Raw genomic sequence first — 15,242 nt, forward strand, 5'->3', positions numbered from 1 at the left:
TTTAACTAGTAACATTCTATTTTAAATAGTATGTTAGCTTGCTTTTACAGTGATTTCATTTTATTCGCTTAAAAATTTTTAAATGAGTAACTTAACTTTTTTAAACTGCCCTGACACTCTCCCCCAACCTGCCCCCCTTGTAGGAAAAGGTGTCACTTTCTGACGTTTCAACTTTTCTCATGTCTCTGAGACAAGAGGAGTCCTTAAGACGAGGAACCTCACTGTGGACAGAGGTAAGATTGAAACTAATTTAATGATAAGGTCTTTTGAGAGTTATAAAAAATTGTTTTCTAATTGAACCCAACCACTAGCCACTTATGTAAAATATGTTGACCTTGTTATCTATGGACAGATTTTTTAATATTGTGTATTTGCTTTGAGTGAACCTAACTAATAATGCTACCAAGAATCTTAAAGGGAGACTGCAGAATGTTTGGGGTAGAGACAGACTCACTTAGAAGAGAAGGTAGGTAGTCCTTATGGGCAGATCTCGAGTCTGGATAACTCAGAAACAGTAACATAGGACCTCCTCCTTCTGGCTTTTTCTGTTAATGACACTTCCTTCTATCCAGTTGCCCAGGTCTGACATTAGGGTAATTCCTGATTCTTCCTGACTTGGTGCATCAAATGTATCATGAAATCCTGAACACCCTTCCTCATCTGCAGCCGTTGGTCTCATGGAGACCCTGGCAGGTGCTACTTCCCCACGATGGCCCTGCAGTCCCACTAGCCTCCTGGTGCTGCTTTTCTGTGTGGGGTCCTCGGTGGTCTGCTTCCTCCTCTCTGTTTTGTCTGAAACCAAGGAACTTCATTCACTCTGCTCCTGTTAGCTCTTACCCATCAGTGTAGCTGGTTGAATTCTAATCTGTGTCCTCTACACGTTATATGGTTTTTGAGGACAGGGAGCTTTTTTAAAAAAATTCTATTTCTCCAGTATGTGAGAGATCACTGAGGATAGGGATGTGATCATTTCTTTTAGAAGGCAGGTCCGTCTGTGTACACACAGAGAGAAACGAGAAATCAGCTTGAACTGTGTTAAAATAATTCAAGTGTGGGGATCCCTGGGTGGCACAGCGGTTTGGCGCCTGCCTTTGGCCCAGGTTGCGATCCTGGAGACCCAGGATCGAATCCCACGTCAGGCTCCCGGTGCATGGAGCCTGCTTCTCCCTCTGCCTATGTCTCTGCCTCTCTCTCCCTCTCTCTCTGTATGACTATCATAAATAAATTTAAAAAAAATTAAAAAAAAAATAATTCAAGTGTGAAATCATGAGGCATAGAGTAGGGTAATAGAGGGAATGAAGAAAAAGAAAATTGGGGTCTTAAAAAAATATGAATTTCATTTTATTTTCTTGATCATAATACATCTAATTAGGTGGAATCTGAAAAATACAGAACCATGTAAAGAAAATAAAAATCAGCTGTAATGCCTACAATCAAATTAAATCCATATTTTTTGGCTTAATTATTTTTTTCAGTATACATATTCTCAGTCTTGCTTTCTCTCTATGTATGTATATTTAAAATGATATATTATTAACATGTATGATTTTTTATTTTATTTTATTATTATATTTTTAAGATTTTATTTATTCATGAGAGACAGAGACAGAGAGAGAGGCAGAGACACAGGCAGAGGGAGAAGCAGGCTCCATGCAGGGAGCCCGACGTGGGACTTGATCCCTGGACTCCAGGATCACACCCTGGGCCGAAGACAGGCACTAAACCGCTGGGCCACTGGGGCTGCCCAACATGTATGATTTTTTTTTTTAAACAAAAATAATGATTATACGTTTTTATTTTTTTTTAAGGCTTATACTGTTTTGAATTTTATTTTTCATCTTCACATTTGAGCATTTTATTTTATTTGAATTTTTTTTTTTAAGATTTTATTTATTTATTCATGAGAGACACAGAGAGAGAGAGAGAAAGCCATAGGCAGAGGGAGTAGCAGGCTTCATGCAGGAAGCCCGATGTGGGACTCCATCCCAGAGTCCTGGGATTATGCCTTGAGCCAAAGGCAGACGCTCAACCACTGAGCCACCCAAGCGTCCCACATTTGAGCATTTTAACATGTTGCTAAATCTCCACTATGTAATATTTAAAAATTCAGTCGATTAAATATTTTATAATTTATTTAATCAGTTACTTTTGTTGGACTTTTAATCTTATCAATTCATCTAGAAATATATGCTGCTAAAAGGTAAAGGCTTTGAAAGGGCCTAAATACTAAATAGGCTCTTACCATACCTAAAAGTGTTAACGACCCATTTCTTGATTTCAAATATTCAGTGTTTAAATTTCTCCAGATGTCCAGTAAATATATTTGTTCTTTGCATTTTGTTCAGATATTCTGCTTTGTTCAAGTATTTAAATGACGTCTATTCATTGATAAGACTAGTTTGTAAATTGTGGTTAATCCATCTGGAATTTATTTTGACATATGTATGAGCTGTGAGGTCTCATTAAGAAAATGCATGTGAAGATGTTTCAGACATGCTTGGTCCACACCGAATGTAAGCACACTTTATGGTCTTTTTCCCTTTGGCCAGCCAGATGTTATTTTATTGTTGGTTAGAAAGGATCACACCCCCCCCCCCCCCCCCCCCGATTTTCTAACTTGTTCCTCTGATTTTTCTCTGTTCTCTAATTCAGTGTCTTCATATTCTTCTTTCTTTTTAACTTTCTCTTGGTATATTAGCTATCTCTTTATGTCTTCTTTTATTGAAAACTCTATTGCACACCTTGTATACACCAGGCTCCAAGCTGAGTTTTGGGAATACATGATCAGCAAGATAAACAGCCACTGTCCTCAGGAAGCTTTCGTCTGGTGGTTTATAACTGAACCCAAACTTAATTCTTTTGGTTTAAAAACAGAAGGAATTACATATACATGTGTGTCCCTTAGTGTAGATTTGTCTATAGTGTATAACTTGGTGGGTGGTAGTGTTCTCATTATTGTGTAAATATTATTTTGAACCATATAAGATCATTGATATCCAGTCACTTTTAACCTATGGAAATGGCAATTTCCTGTAGCTCAAGCTAAGTAACATTTTAAAAATAATAGGCTTTATTTTTCAGACCAGTTTTAGGTTCATGGAAAAACTGAACAGAAAGTACAGAGAGTTCCCATACAGTTCCTCACCACTCCCTTCCAACGCTCTGGTACTAACATCTTGCATGAATGGGGTGCATTTGTCATGATTGATGGGCCAGTATTGATACAGGATTCTTAACTACTGTGCATGGTTAACATTGGGGTTCACTTTTCGGGTTGTATGTTATACAGACTTTGACAGATGACACGTATTCACCATTGCAGTATCACACCCGTTAGTTTCACTGTCCTAAAAATCCCCTGCACTCCCCTTATTCATCCTTCTTTTTCCTCGTGCCTCCCCACCCCCACACACAGCCACACGCAAACCCTTGACAGCCACTGATGTTTTCTCTGTCCATGGTTTTGCCTTTTCCAGAATGTCATATAGTTGGAATCTACTATGAAGCATTTTTGGATTAACTTCTTTCACTAAGAAATATACATTTAAGGTTCTTCATGTCCTTTCATGGCTTGGTAACTCATGTCTTTCAATCCCTAAATAATATTCCATTGTCTGATGTACCACTGTTTGTTCATTCACCTCCTGGAGGACATCTTGGCTGTTTTTAAATTCTGGCAATTATGGCTAAAGCTGCTATAAACATTCACATATGGGTTTTTGTATGGACATATCTTTTCAACTAATTTGAATAATTACCAAGGGGCACAGTTGCTGGATTATATGTTAAGAAAATGTTCAGTTTCTAAGGAGCTACCAAATTGTCTTTCAAAGTGGATATATCATTTTGCATTCCTACCAGCAGTGAATGAGAGTTCCTGTTGCCCCACATCCTTATCAACATTTGGTATTGTCAGTGGCTTGGATTTTAGCCATTCTCAGAGGTGTATAGTGGTATCTTGTGGTTTTAATTTGCAATTGGCTAGTGACCTATGATAGCATCTTTTCATATGCTCTTTGCTATTTGTATATCTTTGTTGAGGTGTTGGTTCAGATCTTTGGCCCATTTTAAAAAATTGGGTTGTCTGGTTTCTTAATGTGAAGTTTTAAGAGTTCTTTGTATATTTTGGATACCAATTCTTCACCAGTCATGTGTCTTTTACAAATATTTTCTCCCAATCTGTGGCATCTTCTCATTGTCTTGGCAGTATCCAAATAAACTTTTGAGATTTGTATTTTAAAGGGCAATCAAAGGAACCTGTCTCCCAGGAATTGCTAGGTAGATGCCATTTTAACCCAGAATCCTGAAATGAAAACTCTTTGAAGAGAAAAATATCTTGAATCTTGTGCCAGGTTTAATAGAAACAGCAAATAGGAATTTGAGTTTGTCAGTTGTTTTGCTATAATAGGATGGTGCTCGTGGGAATGCAAGATTTGCAAAACCTCACACATTTTATAGCAATAATTAAGAAACTTAGCTGGCCAGTTTGAGAGAAACATAAAGAAAAAGTATATCCTGTTGCAAGGTCAGTATCCTGGCTGACCTCACTGTTAGATTTCACGATTATCCAACTTGATAAAGACCTACATAGAGCAACTTCTTTAGTGTTCTGAACTACTCGTTCATTGGGACCTAAGGTATGTCAGTTTTAGTTTTGACTGATTCAATTTGTTCATCAAGTTTGTCTTTGGTCAGGTGATGTATTATTGTCTCCTATATAATTTTGGACAACCTTAATGCAAGGAATACTTTTAAAAATTATTTTTTAGAAAGACTTATTTCATAATTATTTACTTCATATTTAAATTCATATGTTGAATTTGTACAGTAAGAGATCTGCTGTAAAAAGAAAACTGAGAACATAATTAGATTTCAAAACAAAATTCACAATTACACGTGACCAAAGATGAATTCTGTGGACTTTTAGTTTTGCAAATCTTCTAAAAGGTGTCATGGAGAAGGATAGGTATTTCTCTTTTTAGTTACTATATTTTAAAATGCACATATGATAGACTTGTGAGGAAGGTAGGAACTTTAATTATAGCTAATACATTCTACATTCTTTCAAAAACAAACATATCCTTGTTTTAGTATAGGAAGTAGGAATGAATTTTAATTTAAGGTTGTAATTTGGTTTACACAGTGTGTCATTTTTCACAGAGATGTTCTTTAGAAAACCTTATGAAAATGTGCACTATATATTAGATACCTTAAAACATTTGCCTGTTAAGTTTATATATTCATGTGTATGTATGTACACACGTACACATACATACAAATACGCTTTTTTTTTTCTATCTGCACTGTGCACAGTCATGGCTAAATGTTTTATTACTTTTTTTTTTTTAGATTTACTTGTTTGAGAGAGAGCACAGGAGCAGGGGGATGGGCAGAGGGAGAGGGAGAAGCAGCAGGGAGCCTGATGTGGAGCTCAGATCCCAGGACCCTGAGATCATGACCTGAGCTGAAGGCAAATGCTTAACTGACTGATCCACCAAGGTGCCCCTGTTGTGTTCAGATATTTAAATTTCAGGTTATTGTGGAAGAAAGAAAATTGTCTCAGGGAAATTAGAAACCCTTTGTTCGTTTAGGTTTTTAAAATAAAGAAATAACTGTTTTCTTTCCTAGCTCTGTGATTGGTTGCGTGTTAATGAAAGCCGTTTTAGGCATGCCTCGGCTTGTAGCTCCATTGGACTTCCTGAGACATCCTCTTTAAATGCTTACGTGAAGAACCTAGTTCAAGAGTGTATTAAGTCACCTTCTTGGGAAAGTAAGTCTGAAGTCACTTATATGGATTAATATCACCAAATTGTTTTCAGAGAACTTTGAACTAATTTTTCAGATCAAGACAGAAGCTTAACCAAATGTGTGCCAATTTACTGATAATCAAATTTAGGTTTTCAGCCAAATGATGTGAATAATGAAATGTAAACTTAGGTTTCCTAGCTTGTACTTTATCTGGTGTAGGAGTTGAGATTTTAAACTATTTTTGTATGTTTTAAGAAACTAGTAAATTGTCAGAGTAGGAATTGGACACAGACAAATTTATTCTACAATTAGTTTTTGCAGGCTAGCTACTGCAGCCATGTTTCTAAAGCCTCTGTAAGTGGAAATATTTGTAGACAAATCTATGCATCTTTTGTGCATTTGTTTTCAAAGCATCACCTGCAGTATGAGCTGATTGTGAAAAGTAGTTTTAGGAAATATTATGTTTGAAAGGATTGTTTTGTTAGTTTTTTTTCTTTTTACCAGATACTTAGCCAAGATCAGTTTTCTAGCTTCTTTGGGGAAATGTGTAAGACTGCCATGAGGGAAGAACTATCAGCAGATTCATTAATTAGGATTATTTTTACATTTCTAATGCCTCTTCTTCATTAAAGTCCTTAGTGATAATTTGGGTAAATTGCATCTTTGAATTTGACGCATCTTAAATTTCCTGGCTTTGTCTCAAAGTCATTTTCATGTACCGATTTCTTTAATCTGATAGTGGAATAGGTTTTAAATGATCAGATAATTATCCTTCCGAAATACAAGAGTTTATCTGTTCTTCCTTCTTAGAACATTTCTCTTTCCTGTTTTTTTTTTTTTTTTTTTTCTCTCTCTATGCTGTTACTTGGAAGATTCGTTTGTTAGGCCTATAATAATAAATAAATTATAGTCCCTGCTAGAGTACACATATGTTAAAGTCCCTAAAATACTTACAACCTTGTTTTATAATTCAGAATATATAATAGCATCAGATCTGAGTAAATATTCAAAATCAGATGAAACAAGATTTTTAGAATTTCTTCTGTAATATTTCTAGGACTTAAAATATACTGTTTATAATATACCATTTTAAGTTTTTAAAAAACTTGAAATTTGATTTCAAGTGCAAAGGAGACATTTGTGTGTGTTTTTAGTATTTTTGTTTGACTTTTAATGCCCTTGGCTGAGTGCCTTTATGAGGTTTAATTAGCAGTTACTGGGGCAGTTTTCAGAGCAAGTTAATAAATTCCAAAGCAACAAAATTTAGCTTGAGTTTCTGAACGTAAAATACACGTACTATTCAATTTTGTTTTTATATGAGGACTTAATTGCCCAAAACACTATATACAATCAGGTTCTACATCTAAAGTAGATTTGGGGGGGGGGGGGGGGTTGGCACAGTTAGTACAGATAGATTTTACGCTGTTGATTCAGCAAGCATATATCAATTGTTTTCTAAGGATGAGGCATTGGAGTCAGATATAAAAGCTATATCCCTCAGAGATATAAAAGCTATGCCCTCAGAGAGAGCATGATCTAGCAGGGAAGTTGGTAGGTAAGCAGGTAATCCCAGCACAGTGCCTTGAAAGACATAACAAGCACTAGAATGGGGAACCCTTGTAAGCAGTACCTATTTGGAATGGATAGACCAGCAGAGGTAAAGGGAGGCACCAGGTGGGTGACATCTGATGAGTGAGTAGAGATTAAAGGTGAAAAGTGGGAAGGAATATCCCAAAAGGCTGGGATGAACTTGCATCCAAGGAGCTGAAAGTAGGTAGGCACCTATCTGTCTCTGTATTTATAGATCCATCATCTGTCTATGGCATGGAGCCCCAGAAGGAATGGTAAAGGTAAAGATGGCTATGAGGTACACACACACATTATGTCTACGTGTGTATGCATATGGACACATATACTGTCTTGGACACGTTATGTAAGACAACAAAGCAATAGCAGCAAAAACCACACAAAACCAGCATCACCTATAAACAAACAAAAATGTTGAAGAGCTTTCAGGACAGGCTTTCTGAAGTACAGAAAGTGAAACATAGTTTGCAAGTAGCACTAAAGGCTTGTCAGACCTTGGACAGTGCTAAGATTAACCAAAGAGGGAAATACATTTGAAGAAATGTATCTTAAATCAGTCCCTCAGAAAGGATATTTGGTAGAAAGATTTTGTAGTTAAATGATGTGCCTACTTAAAATGTAACCAAGAAATCTAGAGACACAGAATAGCCCTGAAGTAGTACATTGCAGTTGTACAACAAATTTTAAAAACAGCCTTGAGATATCATTGACATACATTACACTGCTGTTCGGTGTGATGGGTTTGGACTTATGTATATATGAAACTACCACATAGCAAGGTAATGAGCATATCTGTCATGCTCAAAAGTGTTTTCATACCTCTTTTTAATCCTCTTCACCTTTCTTTCCTCCATGCTCCGGACGAGCACCCTATGCTCTCCAACACTGTAGATTAATTTGCATGACATTCAATTTTTAAATTTCGTGGTAATATGATTTGACTGGTGATTCAGGGATAAAATGCATTAGGGTGACTAGTAATAGCCAGCAATTCCTTTGTTTCTTTAAAACCATTTTTTGGGCAGCCCTGATGGCTCAGCAGTTTAGCGCCGCCTTCAGTCCAGGGTGTGATCCTGGAGACCCAGGATCAAGTCCCATGTTGGGCTCCCTGCATGGAGCCTGCTTCTCCCTCTGCCTATGTCTCTGCCTCTCTCTCTCTCTCTCTCTGTGTGTCTCAGGAATAAATAAATAAAATCTTTAAGAAAAAAAAAACAAACATTTTTTGCCTCCACTTGTCTGGCTTCAGTGAGCAAAAAGGGAGTGTAAAGAGGTATTCTCCATCAGTGCTTTGCAGAGTATGGTTTTCAGACCAGCAACACCAACATCATCTGGAAACTATTTAGAAAAACAAATTCTCCAGCTCTGTCCCTGTTAATCAAACTCTGGGAGGGGGCTTACCCTCTGTATTAACAAAGCCTCCAGGTGATTCTACAATGTGCTGAAGTTTTGAGAGCCACTGCTCTCTAACGTGGATTTGCTTCGTGTGCTGGCAGGGTACTGAGGAAGCAGCCTATAGCAGAAATACCTGCCAGAGTGTGTCTTCCATTAGGAAGGTACTCTGTTATTATTGGTCTGGTACTGTGGCATTCCTGTCAAAAAAAAGTCCAAAGTCATTAAAAATCCACTACACTTCTGATGTATAACCTTCCCTTTCAGTATCGAAGGTGAAAAACTGCTTAGGATTTCAAACAGGATCTGTGTTTCTGAACTCTGCTGTATTTTGCTAGAGGGAGTGAAACCAGTCAGGTTAGCCACTTTGAGGTCTCAACTCCTGTATGGGTCATAACGACAAGGGTAGTATTATTTACAGGCCAAGGCTTCCTGCTTACATGCTATGGGAGTGGGGCTATGATTGGAGAGCTCTGATTCTCAAGTAGCACCCCCATCCTCACCTCCCCTGAGGTCAGGGGTGTCTGGTTACATGATTGCTCATGAATGACTTCATCTTAGTCTGTGTTTATGAATGACTTTTTAATGTAAATGTGGGGATGAAAGCATTAATGTGAGGAAAATGTTTCTGAGAACAAGTTTCAGTAACTCATCTTTACTACACTTAGAAATTTAGCCTACTACATTTTTCTGAATAGCACCCACATTGGGTGTTGTTTTTTTAATATGCAAATTTTTTTACTGATTGTACCTAAGTCGCATTTATAGCATTTTAATAAATAATACATAACAGAGTTTATCATTTTGTTGTATTTTTAACTGATTTGTCCTCCGTGCAAGTATGTTTTTACTACTATTTTCTGTACTATTCTAGTGCATTTATGTCAAAATATATTAAATTACCTACAAAGTATATGAGGATGTTTAAGAAAATGGTTTAAGTATTTAAGCTTCTGCGCTGGAAAACTAGATGTGCTACCTAAATTTTTCTTGAGAATTGAGGTAAAAAGTGTGATTTCACTATAATCATATACCATGAATGCGAAAGAAATCTATTAATGGCTTATGTTCATTTAATTGGCTTTCAGAGATGGGAAAATATTCATTTTAATCTCTTAACCATTTAATCTGTTTACCATGTTCTCTCTTCCACAACTTATTCTAGAAACTGCGTAAATTCACTTTTTATAATAAACCCAAGGAGAGTCATAGGTTTTAGTAGTTTGATTTCATAGAAGATGACCTAAACTTTGTTTTTTAGGTTTTTCTTCTATTTAATTTAATTTATTTATTTTTAATTTTTATTTTATTTTTTTAAGATTTTATTTATTCATAGAGACAGAGAGAGAGAGAGAGGCAGAGACACAGGCAGAGGGAGAAGCAGGCTCCATACAGGAAGCCTGACATGGGACTCGATCCCGGGTCTCCAGGATCACACCCCAGGCTGCAGGCGACTCTAAACCGCTGCGCCACTGGGGCTGCCCTATTTTCTATTTTTTTGTGTGTAGTTGACACATATTGTTGTGAGTTTCAGCGTAGACCTAATCTTTCTGAGAGGAGAAACAGTTGTCCAGGGTCGCACAGCTGAAAAGCACAGGACTGGGGTCAGACACAGGTCTGAGGCTCCAGAGCCTTTGTCTGGAACCCATCCCATCCTCCTCTGCTTTCCTTTTAGCCAATTCTATTCTCTCAACTGAAATAACCAGAATTGCCTCACATCTCGTTACCTTGAATCTCCTCTTGCTTCCCCTACAATCTCTCTTCCACATTGTACCTGGAGAAATCTTTTTAAACTACCAATTTGGATCTACAGATGTTTCCTCCGTTTATATTTCTTCACTTTAACCTCAAGTAGCTTCTCCTTGCCTTTAGGGTAAAACAAATTCTTTGTATGGCCTGCTAAGGTCTGGGGTCTCTTCCCCAGCTGTCTGTGTCACCTCATCTTTGGCATTCCCTCCCACACGTGTACCCCTGCTGCACTGGCATCCTTCCATCCCCTGGAATGTGGCCTGCTGTGCCCTCCAGAGGGCCTTCAGTATGCTCTTCTTTCCTTGGGAAAGCCTTGTCTCCCTCCCCCTCCTATTCATTTCCCAGCCTCCTTTTTTTTTTTTTTTTTTTTTAAAGATTTTATTTATTTATTCATGAGAGAGACAGAGAGAGAGGCAGAGACCTAGGCAGAGGGAGAAACAGGCTCCCTGCAGGGAGCCCAATGCGGGGCTTGATCCCAGGACTCCAGGACCATGCCCCAAGCCAAAGGCAGACGCTTTAACCACTGAGCCACCCAGGCGTCCCCTTTCCCAGTCTTCTTGCTCAGCCCAGTTGTCCTTCATGGGACTTTCTTTTGTTCCTGGGACAGATGAGGGCACAGCCTCCTCGTGTGCACTCCCTTCACCCATTTTATACCACTCACTACAACTCTCATTATAACCATGAGCTATGCTGGAGGCCGTTGCATTTTATCTCAGCGCTTGTACTTTGATATTGATACAACATAATCATTTGGCTGTTTTCTTCTTGAAACATCATCTTTAAAGGATTTTTGCTAATGCTTTGCAAACCTCAATTCTCATTGGTTAAGCAGGAGAAGACCACTTTATGCCTGACTGGTTCGAAGCCAAGCTAGTTGCGATGATGGTCTTATTGGCTGTAGATGTGGAAGGAATGAAATCTCAGTATAGGTAAGTGTTTCTAAACTTGTAAAGAAAGCTTTTTTTTTTTTCTATTTTTTTTTTTTTTTTTTTAAAGACTAATCCAATTTATGGTGCCTGTTCAGACTTTTCCATGATTGGTATGGAATTGATCACAGTATATTAAAGGGAGAAACTAAAATTCTGGCAGTACGCTAAGGAATTATTTAAAATTAATAAATGGATAGGAATAGGGTCTTGTTAATCTTTTGAGGTAAGTTTAACTATTAGAGAAGGTCAAAAAACACTACAGTAATCACTGCTTTTGTATAAGAATATTACAAGAGAGGATTATAAGACTCAAGCATAAGATCAGGTAAAGAAATTTACAGGGTTTAACCCCTTTGTAAAATGTGTAATTTTTTTTAAAGTAATACAGATAAAACAGTCTCATTTATATTTTGAGAATGTGCCCAGATTAGTTCTCACCAGATGATAATCATTGCAAAATAGCTCCATTTGCTAGAGTATTTGTGCAATAGGCAGTTAATTTGATTAACATCAAATCTCTTGTAGACAGAGTTTTAGTGTGAAAGTTGATTCTAATGGGTTTTTTTTAATAAACCCTTATGATTCTTTGTAGTTTTTGTTAACGCCTCATTTCCTTCGTGAACATATATTTGTTTTGTTTTTTTTTGAATTACTATAGTGAGGTCTCAGCATTTCAATTTACAAATAAATTGGGTATAAGATTTCCTTCCTACTTGTGCCTAGAGTCGAGCATGGTATGTGCTTCCCTGTGCTTTCTTTGAGAGCACACTGAAAATTTACTGAGAATGCACAGACTGAAAGGTCAGCGAGGAGGCCAGAGGGGAAGATCAGTTCCAATAGGTGCTAGGTGTCTGGATCGTCCATAAGACTCATTCTGTCTAATCGAATCCAGTAGCTAAACAGCTCCACAAATTAGAGATGGAAAATAATTTCTTCATGCTTTTGAAATGCTTGATTTGGGCATGTCTTTTAATATCTAGTGAAAAGCGGAGAACACAGAATGTATTAAGGATATTCTTAGATCCTCTTCTGGAATCCCTTATGAAGTTTGGTACAAATGCCTACATGCCCTTGCTGAAAACTGACAGATGCCTCCAGTTGCTGTTGAAGTTATTGCACACTTGCATGTTGAAAGGTTCCAGTACCCAAGATGGTGAGGATACAGAGTTTCTGTTGGTGTCTTGCTTGGTATATGGTTGGTGTCTAGAATGAGAGGAAATTCCTGATCTTTTCAAATAAAAGGATTACCTCATGCATTCAGCAGCTCCTGACTGAGTATCCCTTGGTGGTGCTGGGGATACCACAGCGGAGGCACAGATCCTCTGCCCTCATGGAGCGAGCATCATAATGTTCACAGTCGCGGGTTACTGTTGATTTTGGAATGTGATTTTATTTTTCATTGATGCTTGCTCATTGATTTGCAGACATGAAAATGATCCCTGTTTCATATATGTTTAAGCAAGATCCATTTCTAATGGCCACTCTGCTAGAGTTGCAGAGATTAAGCTAAAGCAATAAGAATGGTAGTTTCATAATTACTTATTTTTATTTTTATTTTTTTAAAGATTTTATTTATTTATTCATGATAGTCACACACAGAGAGAGAGAGAGAGAGAGGCAGAGACACAGGCAGAGGGAGAAGCAGGCTCCATGCAGGGAGCCTGACGTGGGACTCGATCCCGGGTCTCCAGGATTGCGCCCTGGGCCAAAGGCAGGCGCCAAACCGCTGCGCCACCCAGGGATCCCTCATAATTACTTATTTTTAAATATGTTTGTCTCTGAGCACCTTTGAAGTAGAATATACTTCATACAGAAAGTATGGTGGTAGTAGAAGCATGGAACCTTTTCTTCTTTCCTTAAATGAAGACGCATGCAAGACAAGAGCTGAAAACCCATGGACACTAGAGACACTATTCACAGAAGAGCCTTGATTCTCAATTTTTTCCCAGCAGTTTCACTTGGAATTTTAGAAACTTGCTGTTTGAGAATCCTAGGGAAACATCGGTATTAGGCTCACCCTGAGATTAACATTGATAGGATTAGATTTTAATATATGCTTATGAAATTTTAAAGCTAGTTTACAAATTCTGATATTTTTAAGAACGGCAGCAGAACCAAATGCTGTACACATAACAGTAATTTTTATAAGCTTTTTGTCTCCTTAAGGGCATAAATTTAGTTTCATTTGACATGTTTTGATTATTTGTAAAAATAGGGTTGGTGCTCTCCAGTGCGGGACTGGGTTGTAAGTACCCTTCAGAAAATTGTGATATTTCTCTCACACACACACACACACACACACACACACAAACGAGTGTATGATGGTTCTATATGTTTGATGCCAAGTAATCAAACACCAGTGAGCTTATTGCCTGACCCAAGAACAAATGTACCTGTTACTCCTCAATCCCCGCTTTTGCCTCATTTTGACTTTTGTCTTTATCACTTCCAAGTACTTTCAAAAATGTCTTCACTTTATCGATAGATATTCCCCAACCATGTAGTGTCTCGTTTTCTTGCTTTTGTGCTCTGTAGGAATGTTACTTCACTATAGGAAGTCTTCTGTAACTGTTTTCATTGCATGTGTTTCTAAGATTCATCCACATCCTTTCTTAGACTTCATGATTTTCCCTGTTGTATAATCATCTTTTGTACAGAGATGACACAGTTCATGCATATTCCCAGTGCTGAACTTTGGATTGTAGTTAATACTGTTACGTATCGTGCTGTCACAAACATGTTGTACATGTCTTCTGGGCCTGGGTGTGTGTCTCTCCAGCATGTGTACTGGTTCCTAGGGTCTGTGCATATTCAGCTTCATATTATAATGAAAACTGTTTTTCCAGTTTTCTCTTCCAAAATGTGTGCATATCTTATGTTATTAGCAGCAGCAGAACATGAGTTCCTATAGCACTTCATGCAGGAATTTATGTCACCAAGTTAGAGCCAAAGAAGTACCTGCTTAATTTTAGTAGCTGTTGGCTTTCATACAACTGGTAAACCATATCAAGCTTAATTAACTGTAAATAGATCTTAATCCTGAAAGATTTCTTTTATTGAGACAAGAGAAAAATAGAAAATAGTTATGTCCATTTTATAAATGAGTAAGCAGTCTGAGAATTCATTACCATACCAGGGTCAATGAAGAAATAGTGGTAAAGTCAGAAGTACCCAGGAGTGCTTACTGTGAGCAGGTGAGATTGAGGTTTGGCAGTATGCTGCTGTTTGAGGCAACACTGCCTTTTGTTTAAAAGGTTTTTAATCTAATTTTCAGGATTTTATTATGGAAATCCTTAAATATACAAAAAAAATGGGGATACCATAATGAATCTCCATCATGGCTAAAACAACTGTCATTCTTATGTCTTTGAGAGAGTACTACTGTGATTTCCATTTTTATTCCTTTTTTTCCCCTTTTTATTTAAAACCTATTAATGCTCAGAACATCACATGGGGACAAAAGCAGTGGAAAGAAGGGGTTCAGTGTGGAATCTCTGGCTGGGTGCCGTTCCCCTAACCTGCAGCTGTTACTGTGCTGACCTTCAAGTTTTGAAGATATTTAAATCTTAATAGGGGAGGGGGCCAACTGTGAAAAGCCTTTGAGCTGGAGTTGGGGAATTCATTCAGCAAATATGTACTGATGATCTGTATGCCAAACACTGTTTTGAGCACTGTGATGTCACCATGAAAAATAGAACACCCTTGCCCTTGTCGAAATTTCATGTATTACAGGGGACTGGGGCAAGGTTGGAAGAGGGATAATAAGCAGTGATTACATACCATATATGGTAGTTGCACAGGTGTTGGGGGAAACAAGGTAGAGATGTGGGATGGGGCATG

At 37.7% G+C, this 15,242-nt stretch overlaps 1 protein-coding gene across 6 annotated transcripts in view; it reads left to right on the top strand.

The window, feature by feature from the left end:
* Nucleotides 1-15,242, top strand: part of TARBP1 (TAR (HIV-1) RNA binding protein 1) — an 81,849-nt gene that overhangs the window by 17,627 nt on the left and 48,980 nt on the right. For 5 of the 6 annotated variants that reach the window (XR_005357770.1, XR_005357769.1, XM_038533876.1 and 2 more), the window contains exons 9-12: nt 144-233; nt 5,629-5,770; nt 11,303-11,402; nt 12,383-12,555. Coding sequence is in view for 4 of the 6 variants with exons in the window: in XM_038533876.1 (XP_038389804.1) it covers nt 144-233; nt 5,629-5,770; nt 11,303-11,402; nt 12,383-12,555 (505 nt within the window). In the remaining 2 variants the exon portion in view is untranslated. The remainder of the gene's footprint in view (nt 1-143; nt 234-5,628; nt 5,771-11,302; nt 11,403-12,382; nt 12,556-15,242) is intronic. The other variant, XM_038533879.1, reaches the window with a different exon arrangement.

The sequence above is a fragment of the Canis lupus genome, chromosome 4 (assembly GCF_011100685.1).
Source record: "Canis lupus familiaris isolate Mischka breed German Shepherd chromosome 4, alternate assembly UU_Cfam_GSD_1.0, whole genome shotgun sequence".
NCBI lineage: Eukaryota > Metazoa > Chordata > Mammalia > Carnivora > Canidae > Canis > Canis lupus.